A 17,727-nucleotide genomic window follows, 5' to 3' on the forward strand; every position below is an offset into this window, starting at 1 on the left:
GCCCTGCCTGGGAGTGGCTCTGGTTTCAGATGAGGGTCTTCTTCCTGTATGCAGAGCAGTGGCCCTGCCCCTATTCCTGTCCTCCCCACACTAAAGCCACAGAGCGTGTAACAGCGGCCTAAACACGCTGATGGAAGTCCAGCCCAGCACTGCACTTGTGCCATGAACAGAGCTGTGCACACGCAAGGAGGCTGCCTGGCTGCCTGGATGCTCAGGCCTGCACGGTCCCTGGTGCCCTTGGTCTGCTTGTGCAAGAATCACGTTTGCACGGCACGGATAGTGGACGAGGCTCAAATCCAGACAAGGGCTCCACTAGCACAAGGCTTCTCAAATGGTGGCACTTCAGATGTTGCTGAATGACCACTCCCATTGTACAATTTATTGGGGCTGGGGATGTTGGGAGTTGTAGTTTAGCAGGATATATATATATAGCGTACTGGGATCTATATGCAGGTACCACAAAAAGAACTGAAAAGATCCCCCATGAAACTAGCCAATAGGTAGGGGGAAAATCACAATATGATGGGAAATGCTATATTGAAAAGTGTATTCAATATTCATTCATTCATTCATTCATTCATGTATACACATATATCCCGCTCTTCCTCTGAGGAGCTCAGAGCGGTGTACATGGTTATTTTGAATCAATTGGATATAAATGGACAATGATATATAGAACGACAATAGAATCCACAGTAGAAATAACCACATGAAAGATGGAGTCCACGGACTGTATATCAAAACACTGTTTGGGGGGATCTTCTTGGTTCTTTTTGTGCTTGCAGTTTAGCAACCCCTGGACTTCCCACCGGTTGGGGACCACTGCATTAGCACAACAAGAGAAATTGCTTACATTTCGGGAGCTTGCGGAGCTGCGCGGAGTTGTGGCCTTCCACGACGTTGGGCAGTTGCTCGTGGAAGACCTTCTCCATGATGTTAGGTCGCATTACAAGGCTGCGCAACACACGGTGTAACTTGTCATCATCTTCCACGAGTGGAAGGACTAGTCCGGAGCAGACATCCCTTCCTCCGTACTGTCCTCGCACCGGCACAAACGCAGGAATCTAGTGCCTGACTTGGCAGAACTAGCTAGCAGGAGTGGCTCGCCCTCATGCCGAGTTTCTTTTCTCTCTCCCATTCCACCCCACCCTGGTGTTAATGAGAGCTGCACTGCCTGCAGGCATGCGGCACTGTGCGGGCTTCACCTGTTGAATGGCCAGCCTGCAGGCAGCGCAGCTCTCATGAGCACTGGGGTGGGATGAGGTGCTCCTGGAGCCCTTGGGTTCAGAGGCAGCTGTGCCTTGTTTGGTGCCCGCCCCCCCCCCCACCCCGCAGCTTGATAGGATGAGCTGCTGCTTCTAGTTGGGGCAGCCGACTTGCTGGGGTGCAACACGTTTGCACAAGCACAGTGTGAGTCTGGATGTCAGCCGCTGACTGCCAGGCTCTGAAAGGAGGAGGCCTTTGGAGTCAGGACATCAGGCTTGCGGAGATGGGGTGTCACTTGAGACCGGAGTCTCATGGAGATTTTTTTGTTTTTGTTTTTGCACGGTCCACACTATGGACTGTCCTGAGCCCTGCGGGGGGCAAACTGAAGCCAGCCCAGAGCAGGCAGAGGAGACCAGGAGCTGGCCACGCTGCACTTGCCCATCTGGTGGAAAGCCGTGCTCGGTCCGCTTGATCCAGGAGCTTTCCTTTTGGCCCCGGTGCCCTGCCCTCTGGCTTTCTAATTCTGGGGCTGGCTGAACCACAAAGCCTTGCTGAGGGTTTGCGTTGGCAGCTGGAGCCAGCGTGCAAAACCAGGCCTCTCGTCTCCGTCTGCCCCCCGAAGCTGTTCCCTGGGCTTGAGAGAGAACAGAGAGGAAGCCAGGTCTGCCACAGCAGCCAGCTGAGGGAGGGAGGAGGGTTTAAGGCCCCAGATGTGGCCGGGGATGATGGGGGTTGTAGTCCAACAGCATCTGGGGACCCAAGCCTGGGACCCCTGCCGTAAGGCCTTGTGAGCATGAAGCCTTTCCCAGTTGCAGCTGGTGCAACCCCCAAACCTCTCCAAGGGAGGACGGGCATGTGGGATTTGCCACCCATTAACAAGGAGTACTGTGCCGAATTTTCGCGACGTTCAAATTTTCCCACGGAAGTTGCTGTTTTCAGGGAGGCAACGCAAATTCACAGCCGCGATCCCCTCACCCTGCCTGCTGCTGCCTGGGAGCAGGAGGAAGGGAGCGGAGGCCACTGGGTCAGGGCCGCCTTCTACTGCTGGGGTTCTCAAATGTGGGTCCCCAGATGCTGGGGTACTCCAGCGCAGGGATGGCCAGTCCCACAATCCTCAGTCGCCACGGCCCAAATAATCATGGGACTTGAAGTCCAGCAATGTCAACTGGGGACCAGGACTGAGAGCCCCTCGTCTTCTCCCGGGAGATGCATCCCATTGAAAGGGCTACAATGCGAACGGCCAGCATCTGTGTCCCCCAAGGGCATGGGGACGCCACTCATCTGCACTGCATCACTGTCAGTGGGATATTCATGGGAATCCCAGCGCATGGGGTGGGGCCCGCCAGGAATTAATAGAGCTTGAGCAGGGAACCCACAGCTCAGTGAACCCCTGGGCAGGGGCATCGCTCAGGAGCTGGGCCCCCTTGGTTCTTGGAACCCACCCAGTCAGTTGTCGCGACACCCCTGCCCCTGGGGCTGCAGACGGCAGCCTCTCCCTGGCAGGGCTTCTAGGGACTATTGTGACTCCGCCCATTGGCTGTCCACAGCAGGAAAGACCGTGCAGTCTTCCGCCTCCGGCTGGGGCATTGCCTGGGCACTGGGGAGCCCTTCCCGCCTCTGGCCTGTCCTGACGCTTGGCACGGACCCCGAGGCAGCCCGAGACCTGTTGCAGCCTGAGAAGGAGGCTGCAGCCTGACGCTGCCCCCCCTCTGCAGGCAGGTGCTCAGCATCCTCGGGCCATGCTGCAGAAACCCTTGCAGCAACATGCAAATGCTCCCAGACTACGCCACCAAGCCAGGCGGCCTGGGAACTCCTAGTTCAAGTCAGGAAGTGTGGGGAGAAGAGGGGCACCTCATCAGGGGGAGGGGGGGCCGGTGGCAGTGGGTGGCAGGATGGTGCCCGTGGTGCTGGGGAGACTACAAGTGTGAGCACTGCAAGATGTTCCTCGTAAGGGATGGGGCCGTAGCCCAGTGGAAGAGCACCCGCATGCTTGGATGAAGAAGGTTCCCAGTTCCTTCCCTGGCAGCATCTCCAAGATAGGGCTGAGAGAGACTCCAGCTTGCAACCTTGGGGTAGCTGCTGCCAGCCTGTGTAAATGATACTGAGCTAGACAGGCCAATGGTAGACTCAGTAGAAGGCAGCTTCCTATGTTCCTTTTTGACAGAGCAGCTGATGGCAGAGTAGGTCAGGCACTGGAGCCCAGCTGCCGGAAGCCCAGCTAGAGACACCCCCCACCCCACCGCCCCACAGTGCCTGAGATTCCCTTATGGAATCCCAAATGCAGCTGACATGAAGATAAGCACAGGCCTTTCCCACTGCTGAATCTTGGAGGGTATGAAATGGAGTTCCTGACCACCTCTGCTCATTCTCCATCCTAGGACCTCCCGGACCCAAAGGGGATCAAGGCAATGAAGGGATGGAAGGCGAGCCTGGCCCTCCTGGCCTACCTGGACTGCAAGGTAACGCATCACCGCCGAAGACCCTTGCTTTACGGGTGACCTCTCTGCAGAGACGAAGGTCTCGGTCCCTCCCTTGACTTTGATGGGGGCAAGTGCAAATGGATTCCAAAACAAGCCAGGTGGCTCCCCAAATGTGTGGGGAAGTAGCTGATCTCCGAGCCCATCCAATGCAAGCTGCTGTTTTTAGAAGGCCACAGAGGAGACTCTAGCCCAGTTCAGACACTGTGCTGTGCAAGCGTGCAGATGCCTGTACACTCATACATGTGTTTGTGTGAATGACTGTACCTGCGATCATGTTAAAAGTGCACCTGGATTCAGACCCTTCAGATGCAGGCTACAGAGAGGAAGTGCACTTCTGTACCTGCGTTCAGCATCACCAGGGGCAGAGGGAGACCCGCTTCAGCCCTAGCCCCGCCCCCGTGTCAGATGCATCTGACGTCAGACACAGGGGGCGTAGCTTAGCTTGCAAACAGGGCCCCATGTGTGGACAAAATCCGGCCAGCGCCACATTCGCAGCCTGGCCAGGAGGGACTCTCCCTGCTTTTAAAAGGCAGGGAGAGCCATCCTGGCCCTGCTGTGAATGTGGCGCTGGCCAGATTCTACTCATCGATGGGGCTTCACAGCCCTGTTTGTGTGTGAAATGACGCCCCTGCGTCTGACGTCAGACGCAGGGGCGTGGCTGGGGTGCAACATGTGGCCCCTGAGGGGTGGCGGCCCGGGTTCTTCGAACCCATTTGCGCGATGGGGGCTCTGCCCCTGAGCATAACCTGTGAATGACTACCTGTGTACACTATACACCCGCTGTACCAGCATTGAGCCTAATCTGTGCATGAGCCTCATGATTTTACTGGAACTGGGGAGGGGTTGCTGGGAGGGGGGAAGCTTGTGGATTTAGTTGATGCCTCTCTTCCTTTCCTCTTGCCGTTCAAGCCCTGGAGCAGAGCTAGTGAAACCAGCCAGGCAATCCCCCAGCCGAACCAGAAGTGTTTCCTAGCCCTTCCTTTTGAAGTGAGCCAGTGACCAGTCTGAACGGGCAGAATCAGCCTCATAACTGAGACCCCTCTCTTGCCTCGATCAGAGCTTTCCAGCCCCAGATGTTGTTGGAGTACCGCTCCCTGTCCCCCGCCAACCATACTGTTTGGGAAGTCCTCCTGATCTAGGAAGATGCTGTGCCTTGCAGCGCTGCTGGGCCACCTCGCAGGGCAGGCGTTCCTAGAGCTCTGGGCTCTTCCTGCTTCTCCCCTGAGCAGCCCCCCTGCTCTGGGAAGCACCAGCACGCTGAGAAAGCCAGCCTGCTTGTCTCACGGATCACTGCCCTAAGGACAGGATGCATCCTGTGCGCATTGGCTGTTCCCCATTTTGACTTGCTTTCCCACCCCCACCCCCTTGCCTACACCCTTTTAATCGCCTGCCAAGTCCCTGCCACGGTTTCTTTTATGCAAACAAGGTAGGCTGGCGTCTTTTCCATTCCACGCTCCCTTGGTGAGCGGGCCGCATTTAGAAGGTCTCCTTAAGCATATGCTGGCGCTGAATCACTCACCACTAATCAGATGGCTTGGAGGCAGGAAACAAAGGGTTAGTTGTCGCGCAGCGTGCATGCAGACCCCTCTCAGCTGTAGCCAGGGAGGGGGAGAGGGGGAGCAGCTCTGGATGGGGACCTCTGTCTCTGGGGAAGAGGCCCGGCAGGATGCTCGGAGCCGGAGAGGAGGGCCGCGCACTCCGGAATGTGCCGGGGTTTCAGAGCTGTTCTGTGGGCTCCGCGTGAACCTCTGAAGGCTTCAGGAAACATCTCCCCACTCCATTGAAACTGCTGTTTGTGAGGGAAATTCAATTAAAGCCCTGAAGGAAAACCTGATTTTCTCACTAAGTGGAAGCTTATGTTATATACGCTTTACGAGCCCATGGCTGAAGGGCCATGCGAGGGCCCGCCTTCACTACCTGTAATGGCCTAAGAAGGTTTCTGCCCCAGCTGTGCCGTGAGCAGCGAACCCACTGCTCGATGCGATTGAGACCCCCCACCGTGGGCCAGCAGTCGCCACGGGATGGAACAGAAATGCCATTTGTTGTTGTGGACGTATGCCGCGTTTGTGCGCTCCTGGCATTGTTTGTCTTTCGACTGCACACTGGTATGTTCCTCTGAAACACCTGGCATGATCCTGTGTCCAGGCTGCCTGGAGGGCCGAAATCTCCATCACTCCACTCTCTGTGCTGATTCTAATCTGAAGCTGGGTGGCCTCTGAGCAGTGAACAGTCCAGCTGTTGTGGACTCCAACTCCCATAATCCCCAGCCAAAGGCCATTGCACCTGGGGATGCTGGGAGTTGTAGTGAACAACATCTGGGACTCCCTGTTAGGGGGAACACTGGCTAGGCTCCCTGGCTAAACTTCTGCTGTTCCCTGTGGGCACTCCTCGGCTCGTTTCCAATCGGGGCGGCAGCAGTAAGGCCTGCCTTTCGCCATCTTGAAGTCAGGCCAACAGGCTGCATGCCTTCCCAGTGGATGTGGATTGGGCCTTGGTCACCCTCTTCTTGTCAGTTCCCGGTGCACTCTGTGGGGTTGTTCCGAAGCCCCAGGGAGTGAAGGGGGGCAGCCTCTTGCTCTTGGGCAAGAGGAGGCCACCGCGTGCCTCGAACTCTGACCCTGGCTTTCCTGCTCTGGCTCACTCTTGGCTCCCAGGCACCATCCAAAGTGCTGGTCCGGACTGCACAGTCTGCAGCAGCCACCTGATGCCCAGTTATCAATGGGGGTTCCATTCGTGAACTTTTGCACTCAGTCCGAAATGACACACACACACACACACACATTTCCCACAATGTTTGGTTGCCTTGTCTGCAAGCGGGGTGGGTGGGGGGCATTCAGGGGATGGGGAGACTGCTTCTTATGGCCAAGCTTCCGACCTGGCTGTGGGAGCTGGGCACCCTCCTGCTTTCTCTGAACATGTGCGAGTAAAAATCTAGGGAGGAGGAACGGGCGGGGAGTGATTGTGTAGGAGCCCCGTGCTGGGTAGGGGGGTTTCCCTTCCTACCTCTTTAAACAGCTGGGTGCAAGTGCTGGGTAGGACAGTACCATCCTGCCCAGCATGAGGCTCACACATGGTTGTTTCTGCCTCCTTCTACCTAGGTTTTTACTCACACACCATCCCAAATCAGGAGCGTGCCCAGGTCCCAAAGCTAGGTTGGACAGTTGGCTTACCCTGTTGATGGCTGTGAGAACAAACCTCATGTGTGTCAGCCTCAGCCAAGTTCAGAGATGAGCTGTGGGGTTCTGGAGTGTGCAGCCAAGGATCCGAGCTGGGGTGGGGGGTGGGGGTGGGGGGGGTGGCAGGCAGAGGCTGATCACAGAGCCAGAGTCAGGCCAACAGTCAGGAGCTCCAAGAAAGCTGTTTGAGGGGAGAGGCGAGGCAGGCTGGGTGGCAACTCCCCGTGCCAAGTGCTCAGGCATGGAGTCCAAGCAGTTCCTTAGGGCCAGCCAGGATACAGTCAGATTCTCCAGAATCGAGGTTGCCTGGCCTGGCTGGGCTGATGAGCTGCAGTGCTTGCCCTTGCTGCCATCGGGGGTGGGAGGGAAGGACCACTGCTGGAATCTCTTTTTTGAGCCCCCTCCCCCAAGGCCTCCCACAATCCCCGTTTGCCACACCAGGCAGATTAATGCCCCCTCATACTGGGATGTGCACCCACACATCCAGGTCTCTGAAAGTAGCCCAGTGAAGAGGAACAACATCTGCATTCAGGTGCACAGGTGAATGGGGCCTCACCTTCCCTGGAAAACCACCTGGGCGTTTTCCAGATTACGAGATTTGCAACAGGTAAAGCATTGCAAAGTATGACAGAATAGTGCAACAGTTTAAAACCAAGAGTAAAGCGTTATCCAATGTTTCATTGTAGGCTGGTGGCCATTCATATTTTCCATCCATTGCAACTGTGTTTTCAAGGCAAGACTGTCCATATTCTCCTTGAAATGCATTTATCTGCCCCTCCTCCTGCTTCATTAGGGTCAATGGAGTTGTGTGTGTGTATGTATGTGTGTGGGGGGGAGGGGGTGACGTGAAAATTTCTTTTGTTACTTCTCGGCTGCCTTGCGCAAATCCACCAGCAGGGGGAAGCGCCATTCCAAAACAAAAAACTTGGTTTTGCATCATTCCAGTTTTGCGCAAGAAAACCCAGGGGAAAATTTAAAAAAGAAAAGAGGGGGAGTGTATGCAGTGCTTAGAGTGGCTCAACCAAGCAAGATTCCAGACGAGATTCAAATCCTGCAAGAATTCATCCTGTTCCCATTAATGATGACTCAAGGGATGGCGTTTTCACCTAATCTCTTAAGGGATCATCCCACTCTTAACCGATCTTGCTTCTGTCAAGCGAGCTCCAAAGTCTAACAGTCAGCTAACGCAGCCTCTTATCTCCTTTATATCTGAGGGATGTAGTGATATTCCAAGAACCTGTCATCCCTCCCAATTCAGAAAAGCTGACATTGTTAATACCTATGGGCACACAGCAATGTAATGTAATATTAACATCATGCTGGAAAGAGCCATGTACTCTAAACTATCCAGACCCGTGGCTGTGTTTTAAATGAGCTGTTCGTTACCACGCAGGAAAGAGGTCTTGGAACCTCATTGGAAACATCTGCTGAGCCTGCGCCAGGATCCTGGCACATGACATGTCAGGTTGCATTAGGAAAGGAAGGCCGGAAGAACCAGAATGTGGCTAGCCAATCCCATGTTTCAGCGACACCTTTCGTGTTGAGTCGTGTCTAGTGTAACTGGAAATGACACTGATAAGCCCACCCCACCCCCACCCCCCAAAATAGGTCAGGAAGCTGGACTAGGGTCCAGATGAGGAGAGGCAAAATGATTCTTGAACGTTAAGTATGTAGGAAAACAAAACATGGTGAGGCATGCATGTATTCCACAACAAACCCCTGAGAATTCTGCACCAAGGATTGCCAGCATTCTGCAGTCGAAATACATTGTGTAGGAATATTTACTAACCAATGTGCATTGGCTGTGGCAGAGATCCTTCTTCTAGCGTTGTTGTTATACTGTTCCTACACAGAAGTGCCTTGCAGGCAGGCGTCTTTCCCAGCCCTCCCTGGAGATGCGGCTGCTAGAGGTTGAACTTGGGTCCTTCTCCATACAAAGCAGATGCTCTGGTCCTGAGCCCCTCCCCATATTCCCTCTTAAACCTCAATCACAGCCAGGAAGTTGTTTCGGACCATTAACCTAAGAGGCTCCCTACATGCCAGACATTAGAGCTCTGACAGCAGGGAGGTGGGGATTTAGGGCAGAGCCACAGTGAAGAGGGACTTGATCCCTTTCCCCAACTGCAGCTTCTCTCCTCAGCTTTAACCCTCTGCAAATTGCTTTCCTCCTTGTGGCGTTTAGGAGGCATGTTTGACCTCATTTTGAACTCCAGAGGGAAACATCCTTGGATAGGGAATGGAGCAGAAAAGATGTGAGTGGAGCAAGAGTAAGGGTGCCTTCAGACATAACTCAGAACCGTGGGTCCAGTGGACCTGCAGTTCCACACCCCCACCTCCCCCCCCCCACTCTCCCATCTGCATTTGGACGTTCAGGGGAGCTGCCTCTCTGCAGTCAGCAAGACTTCAGAGAAGCAGGGGAGATGGCTATGCAGGCTTCCTTCTTGATAGCAGAACAGCCCGCACAGCCAAGCAGCAACCTCAGCTCCAGTTCCACGGGGCCAAAACTTCCTTGCCAGTGTTCGGATTTAATGCTGGCGCTGCAGAAATGGAGTCTGTGGTGGCAAAACTCCACTGTGACCAAAAGCTCAGAGTAGAGTTTGGGGAGGGAAGCCGCAGGTCCCTTTCAACTGCAAACTCCATTTCCTCAAATTCGGATTGTGCAGGTGAGGAAACCGGAGGTGAAAGGACCTCTGGTTTCCTGTTACGTCTGAATTCAGCCTTAAGCAACCTCTTCCCATCACTGCTTCTTCACTCCAAATTCCCCATTCCCAAAGCTGCTTCTCTTAAGAAGAAGATCAGGCTTCTAATGTGTGTGTGTGTGTGTGTACACAACATGTTTTTCCTCTTAGATCTAGGGAGTTTAAAGCCCTGGGAAGGCAACCTGAGTGCTGCCAGTGTTTCTTGTGACAAGCCGCAGTGGCACTGTGTTGGTCGACAAACATCGAATCAGGATTTCCTAATGGCAGCACAGTCTTGTGGGGCCAGAAGCTGAAGGGAAAGAAAAGGGTTGGAGGCACCACCAAGGAGGCAAAAAATGAGAGGGGACACTCGGATGCCTTGTTGTTGCCTTTCGTAGGCCCCGTGCATTTGGGATTAAAAGTCTTTTATCAAAGGCACTCCCACAACCTCAGAAGGAGTCTAAAACCAGCCAGCCTCACCATAACACTATAGTAGTAGAGTTGCGGTGAGACTGGTTGATTGTAGCCTCCTTACATAGTTGTGAAAGTGCCCTTGGTAAAGGACTTTGATCCAAAATGCACTGGGCCAATCAAAGACAACAGCGGGCCGAGAAACTGGGAGGTCCAGATGACGAGCATGCTAGCTTCTAAGTGCCTATTCCTTATTGACACATGCAGTTTCTTAAGGACCACACAAAACCTTGACTCTCTTGTGGTGTTTTCTTCTTCCTCCTGAGTCTAGGATTCCCTGGGGAAAGAGGACTTCTGGGACAGCGTGGCCTGAAGGGGGACCAAGGAGACATTGGCCCACGAGGCATGCCCGGCCTCCGTGGAATCACAGGTATCATTTCATCATATTTTAAAGAGGGTTTGAATTCCTACCTGACTCCTATTCTGACGATGACGAAGTAGATGAAGATTTATATATCGTTTTTCAACAAAAGTTTCCAAAGCAGTTTACATGGATATAAATAAAGAAATAAAATGGCCTCCTGTCCCTAAAGGGCTCACAATCTAAAAAAAAGCAACATAAGATATAAACACCAGCCACAGCCACTGGAGGGATGCTGTGCTGGGGATGGATATGGCCAGTTGCTCTCCCCATGCTCAGTAAAGAGAATCCAAAAAGCAAACTGACAGATCCAATAATATAACAGAAAACGACCAACAAATAAATGTATTAATATAAACTATATTGAAAATTGGGTAATCATCTAAACATGGTTTAGACGATTACCCAATTTTCAATATAGTTTATATTAATACATTTATATGTTGTTGTTTTTTCAATAAACAAAATCACCAGGAATTCTTGAGGAGTTAGAACAGGTATCAATACCACAGAATTGTGTGTAAAATCACCTGAATCCAAAATATGAAACATATTAAAGATCCACATTCACTCTTGCCTTAGAAACTCCATCCTTCCCACATTAGTTAGGAGAAACCTTTTCTTTTTCTTTATCAGATTCTTCCAAAGCTTTTGGAATCGGTCAGTTCATTTCTCTCATAATCTGTTCTCTAACCAAAACACATCAGATTCCTTTAGCCAGTGATGTAAAGCACAGTTAAAGTGACATTTTGAAAATGTCCTCAATGCATTTAATTTTCAGGATTCAAAATGCAGATTTTGAGGTCAAAATTCAACATTAAAGTTTGACATTTGAGTTCTGAAATCAAAATTTGATACTGGTGCAAGCTTTGACTATTTGCATGAGACAAGGGACTATAACATCACTTAAAGCTAAAGTAAAGTGTGCTGTCAGCTCGGTTTCGACTCCTGGCACGCACAGAGCCCTGTGGTTTTCTTTTGGTAGAATACAGGAGGGGTTGACCATTGCCTCCTCCCGCTTAGTATGAGATGATGCCTTCCAGCATCTTCCTATATTGCTGCTGCCCGATATAGTACCAGTGGGGATTGGAACTGGCAACTTTCTGCTTGTTAGTCAAGCATTTCCCCGCTGCGCCACTTAAGTTATATTACATGGCAGATGTGAGATATTAAGGTCGTTCACACGACCAGCCCTATGGGGGCAGGACAGGGCCACCCCAGGTAGAGCTGGTCGTCAGCAGCATCGGGATCACTTCCAGTCCTGTTGTCTTCCCTGGGTAGCCCTGTTCTGAAGCCAGGACTAAAAATGACAGAGGAGGGCCAACGGCAGCTTGGGCCTCCTGCCGTACTCCTCAGTTGGGCTGCCAGCAGTCATCTTAACCATAGAGGCCGGGCAGAGGAGCGTCCTGGCAGCGGGCAGATTCCCCAATGCACCACACTGCTTGTGAGTTGCTGCTTGCCTTATGAGTTCTCTGGCAGCTTTCCTTCCTCCCTCAGTGGTGGCAGTGCTGGGGGGGGGGGAGACAGGCGGTGAGAGGCCCCTTTAAAAGTACATTGATTGATTGATTGATTGATTGATGAAGTGCCATCAAGTCGGTGTCGACTCTTAGCGACCAGAGATCGATACTCTCCAGGGTGATCTGTCTTCAACTTGGCCTTGAAGGTCTCTCAAAAGTAAATCTGAAGGTACTTACCAGCAGCGCTGCTGCACCTGTAACCAGTAGCGGCCAGTGAGGGCGCCAGTGGAGGGGCGGCGAGAGCCACCTTTAAGAGTAAATAGACTGGTGCTTACTAGGGATGTGCACGAACCGGTTCGCAGGCCATGTTGGAGGCCTGCGAACTGGTTCACTGGTCTGGCGCACGTCACTGTGATGTGTGCAGTGCGCGCATGTCAGCGGTGTGCACGGTGGCAGTGGTGTGCGCATGCGCGGGAGTTACTTCCGCATTTTGCAAACAACAAGGGGGCAAGGGCAGCAGGGAGGATCGCTGCTGCCCTGAAGATTTTGCTTAAACCTGGAGCGCCGGAGGGGGAAAAGCGGTGGGAGGGGTAAGTACAACCCGCCCGCCCTTAAAGCAACACACACCCCCGGCGTCGGACCGCACCTCTACGGGCCGTGCCCATCCCTAGTGCTTCCCTCTGCTCTCTCCGCACCTGAACGCTGCTCGGAGACGCAGCGCGCCGCCCAGCACCCCCTGCAGCGGGGAATCACTTCTGATACTCACCTGGCTTCACCGGAGCCAATCCCCCACCTGCGGCCAGGTGAGTGGCGGAGGAGATCCCCCATGGCAGGGGGTGCTGGGTAGCACGCTGCATCTCTGAGCAGCGTTCAGGTGCAGGGAGAGCAGAGGGAAGCACCAATTCCTTGACGCCTCAAGGTGCCTCTCGCCGCCCCTCCACCGGTGCCCTCACCGGCTGCTGCTGGCTGCAAGCTCCCTCGAGTGGCAGTGGCGCTCTCCCGGCATCCCGCATGGTGGTGGCAGCGCAGCTCTGGCACTCCCCAGACCCAGCCACTTTGAGCGGGTGGACAACTTTATCGCCATTTTATAACTGCTGTGGCAAGATCCGCGCAGATTCTACTGCAGGATCTTTAAATGCTGACAGTACGTATCAAGGATGAGAGGAATATGTCCTTGTCCTGAGAATATCCTTCATCCGCATCTGCAGAAAAGAATGGCAAAGGGAGAACTGGTTGGCGGTTGGCGGTTGGCACTCTTGCGTGAACAAAGTCCCGTCCTCCTCCCAGAACTGTAGTCTAGTTTGCCATTCTGCCAATCCACGCAAATCCAGCCATTGGCTGCGCAGGGGGGAGCTGATTCGCAGCTAGAATTTAGATACAGCCTAATCACTTTGCCATTTGCACAGGTGTTTTTAAAGTGTGTGAGTGCCAAGGGCTGCTCTTTGCCTTCTGCTTGATTTAAGGGTGTATTGGTTTCACTGCCATGCTTCTTCTTTGGGATTTTCTGCATCGCTTTGGGTGCTTTGGCAAATGGAAAGGCAGCTGAGATGTTTTATAGATCAACACAAAAGAAGATAGGTGGGTGGGGGCTCCCCAGCCCCGTGCATTCCCTCCCCAGTGCCATGTGCCCCCTCTCCGTTTCACTTTCTTTCCTGTAAGTGAGGCTCCGTCTTGCTCTCCCCTTCCAGTGCAGGGGGGGGGGGAGCTTTCTAGTTCTGGGTGGCATCTCCAAGTGACTCTGGATCAAGTCAAGCAGTGGCCAGGCGGCGGCATGGAAACTGGGCAGCGTGTTCCACGCTTCCTGGCTGCCCGTCAAAGCCCTGCTGTGCTAGCGTGTCCTTGCCAACCTGGCCTTGTTTTGGCACGGTTGGTGGCTGCCTCCTCCCCCCCCCCTCCCCTGGCCTCCTGCCAGCCAGCCATTTGATAGGTGACCAATCCCAAGACACAAGGTCAGATTAAATTTTCTTTCACTCCTGGCCAAGCAATTCCCTTTTAACTATATAGCCAATTAAACCCACATGTTTTTCTGAGCTCTGGTGTTTGTGTGTGGTTGGCAGCTGTCCACAAACCGCTTTTGCATGTATGCTGGTTTCGGTGGGATTAATGGCCTGATCCTGTTAAAACCAGCGTTCTCAAACGGGGCTCCGCAGATGCGGATTCGATTCGATTCAATTCAAACTTCGTTTCGGTCTCTGACAGGGAAAAAAAAAGTAGACTGATAAGATGAAGCTAAAGATATTTAACAGATAACCAACATTAATGAACTACATTATAATCCGTCCTATATTGTTCCATTTGAATTAGATGTTAATGTCTGTCTGATTCCATTGGCTAGGCCACCACACAAAATTTGGCCAAATGGTACGAAACATAAGAATCCTGAAGAAAACAAACAGAACACTCATCTGAATGGCCGGGGAGATTTCTTAATAAGGGGGCCTATGTTGTTGGACTACAACTCCCATCATTGCCAACCTGGGGATTATGGGAGCTGTAGTCCGAAGTTTGAGAATTCCTGCATTAGGAGCTAGGAACTGACTTGATAGATGAGGCATGCATCCATCCAGTCCATCCATTATTCTGGATAGCAGCTCGATCTCAACTTGGGTCACGCAAATGGCTGCCGCATACGCAGACAGGGCTGAGAGAGGCTGGAACAGGCCAAACTGGTCTGTGGGGAGAGAGGGGGAGGCCGCGGGGGAGGGGGAGCCTCCAGAGACCCCACCACCACCGTGGCTGCAACAGCACCCCCCCCCCCCGAGCCGGCAGAAGTCCTCAGCAGCGGTAAGCCAAGCTTATCAAAAACCAGATTTATTGGCACCGAGCACCCCCGAACCAGGGCTGAACCAGTTCAAATTGAAACTGAACTGGCGCCCCCATTCGGGAGTGCCAAAACCAAACATAAGAACAGCTCTGCTGGATCAGGCCCAAGAAGGCCCATCTAGTCCAGCATCCAGTTTCGCACAGTGGCCCACCAGATGCCACTGGAAGCCACAGGCAGGAGTTGAGGGCATGCCCTCCCTCCTGCTGTTACTTCCCCGCAACTGGGACTCTGAGGCGTCCTGCCTTTGAGGCTGGAGGTGGCCTGTAGCCCTCCGACTAGTAGCTGTTGATAGACCTCTCCTCCATGAAGTTATCCAAACCCCTCTTCACGCCATCCAGGTTGTTGGCTGTCACCACATCTTGTGGCAGACAATTCCACAAGTTGATTATGCGTTGTGTGAAAAAGTACTTCCGTTTGTTGGTCCTAGATTTCCTGGCTATCCATTTCATGGGATGACCCCAGGTTCTAGGGTTATGGGAGAGGGAGAAGAATTTCTCCCTATCCACTTTCTCCACTCCATGCATGATTATAGAGCGCTATCATGTCTCCCCACAGTCGTCTTTTTTCTAAACTAAAAAGCCTCTGGTGTTGTAGCCTTGCCTCATAAGAAAGGTGCTCTAGCCCTTGATCATCTTGGTTGCCCTCTTCTGCACCTTCTCCAGTTCTACAGTGTCCTTTTGTAGATGTGGTGACCAGAATTGTACGCAGTACAACATGCTCGGTCCGGTTCAAATCTGGTTTGGATTTGAACCAAACTGAGCAAACGGGTTTTGTGCACATCCCTAGTCCCTGGGAAGCTCACAAGGAGGCCGTGGAAATGCCGGCCCTCCTCCCCTTTGAGCCCAGCCCCTGAGATCCAGAAGCACCCAGGCATGCAGACCGAAAATGTTTGGCGGAGGCGCTGGTGTTTTTGAAAGGGAAAGGTGGCACCCCTTTCCGGAAGGCGAGGCCTACAAAGGCAGCCCATCTGGCTTGGCTCTTTTCCCAGATCCTGGGCCAGTATTCCCAGCGTAATATTTCCTGATAGGCCCCCACCGGAGCCATTAGGAACACAGGGCAGCTGAATGTATTCATGGTGTGTGTGTGTGTGTGTGTGTGTGTGTGTGTGTGTGCCAGCTCCGCCCCAGCTCTAAGAGCACCCTCCCTGCACGGCCTCCAGTTCCTTATCGGCAGAATCTCTCAGAAGGCAAAGCCAAGAGGGCTAATTGGCTTACAGGAAGAGGGCTGACCTTGCAGGTGTCGGATGAAGTCCGACGAAGAGGCACGGGACCGGCTTACTGACATGGGGCAAGCCACAACATTCCTGAGCTGGGAGAAGTGTGCTCAGAAGTTCTGCGCTTGCCCTGTTGGAACCAACACATTTGTGCGCACATTTAGCAGCATCCTGCAGTCTGTCTGTTAGGCCCTGGTCAGGATCAGAGCCTTTTGCTGCCACTCAGCAGCTGAAGTTTTCTTTTCCTGCAGGCAGGAGCGGTGCCTAGTGGGGGGAGCTCTGTTTGCATCTCTCCCATCCCACCCCGCCCTGCCCCAGAATTAACCAGAGTCATGCTGCCTGCAGACTGGCTATTCAGCAGACAGAGCTGTGCAGGTTGCACAGCTCTACCTGATGAATGGCCAGCCTGCAGGCAGCACAGCTTGGGTTTATGCTGAGGCAGGGCAGGATGGGACAGAAGAGAAAGGCACAACCAGAGCTGCCACCAGGAGAGCTGGTCTTGTGGTAGCAAGCATGACTTGTCCCCTTAGCTAAGCAGGGTCTGCCCTGGTTGCATATGAATGGGAGACCAGAAGTGTGAGCATGGTAAGATATTCCCCTGGGGCGGGTGGAGCCACTCTGGGAAAAGCAGAAGGTTCCAACTTCCCTCCCTGGCAGCATCTTCAAGGTAGGGCTGAGAGAGATTCCTGCCTGCAACCTTGGAGAAGCCACTGCCGGTCTGTGGAGACAAGACTGAGCTAGATAGACCAAGGGTCTGACTCAGTATATGGCAGCTTCCTATGTTCCTATGTTCTAGAGGCAGCGGCACCTTATTTGATCCCCCCCCCCCGGCTCATTAATACTCTATTGGCATTTATTAATTAAACACATATAAAATATTCTACTTCAGATATCCAGAGCGGCTTGTAAAATCAAACACTTCACTTGGAACAATAACCATTCACAGGGGCGGCCGTCACCTGCAGCAGGAACTTCCAGTTTGATCCAAAGAGGCAAGGATACAGATGGTGAATAGAGGGGGATAATACAAAGTCTTGAATTGATACCTAAAGAGGACACCAAGGCTGATGCTTCATGTGAGCCTGCTTGGGGAGTGAGTCCAGTAAACAGGGGGGCCCTGCCACAAAGGATGTGGTGATGGCTGTGAGCTTGGATGGCTTTAAAAGAGGCTTAGAAAAATCCATGCAGGGATTTGTCTATCGATGGCTACTCGTCTCGGTGATATAGGCCACCTCCAGCCTCAGAGGCAAGATGCCTCTCAATACCAGCTGGAGGGGAGCAATGGCAGGAGAGAGGGCCTGCCCTCACCTCTTGCCTGTGGGCTTCCCAGACACACCTCGTGGGCCAGTGTGGGAAACAGGATGCTGGACTGGATGGGCCTTCTTGGGCCTGATCCAGCAGGGCTCTTCTTCTATGTCCCAGTGGCCACCTGCCTAATCACGAAAGGCACCGAGAGAAGGGCCTCCAAGCAGATCTTAATGTTTAGGCAAGTCCATATGAGGCAAGGTGATCCCTGAAATACTCTGGGCCCCAGTCATTCAGAGCAGGTGTTCTCTAACTTGGGTCCACAGGTCTTTTTGGATTACAACTCCCATCATCCCCAGCCACAGTGACCTACATCTGGGGACCTAAGTTTGAGAATCCCTGATTTGGGGTTTGAAGGGCAAAAAGCTCCTTGAATTGTACCCAGGAAGACCTGAAGGCAGTTCACGTGATGATTAAAAGGGTTGGAGAAGCCTCCTTCCCTCATTCGGAAGGCATGCTCGCTTCTGTTTTCTGCTCTTGTAAGAGTTAAAAACAAGGATGGAGGCTTGGGCAGTGCAGTGGTGAGCATCGGCTGGACCAGGGGCTTTTCCTCTCA

At 53.0% G+C, this 17,727-nt stretch overlaps 1 protein-coding gene across 6 annotated transcripts in view; it reads left to right on the top strand.

The window, feature by feature from the left end:
• SCARA5 (scavenger receptor class A member 5) overlaps nucleotides 1-17,727 on the top strand; it is a 107,208-nt gene that overhangs the window by 60,411 nt on the left and 29,070 nt on the right. For all 6 annotated transcript variants that reach the window (XM_053249744.1, XM_053249785.1, XM_053249751.1 and 3 more), the window contains 2 exons: nucleotides 3,585-3,665; nucleotides 10,283-10,381. In XM_053249744.1, the coding sequence (XP_053105719.1) occupies nucleotides 3,585-3,665; nucleotides 10,283-10,381 (180 nt within the window). The remainder of the gene's footprint in view (nucleotides 1-3,584; nucleotides 3,666-10,282; nucleotides 10,382-17,727) is intronic.

This window comes from Hemicordylus capensis, chromosome 1, assembly GCF_027244095.1.
Source record: "Hemicordylus capensis ecotype Gifberg chromosome 1, rHemCap1.1.pri, whole genome shotgun sequence".
In the NCBI taxonomy this organism is placed as follows: domain Eukaryota; kingdom Metazoa; phylum Chordata; class Lepidosauria; order Squamata; family Cordylidae; genus Hemicordylus; species Hemicordylus capensis.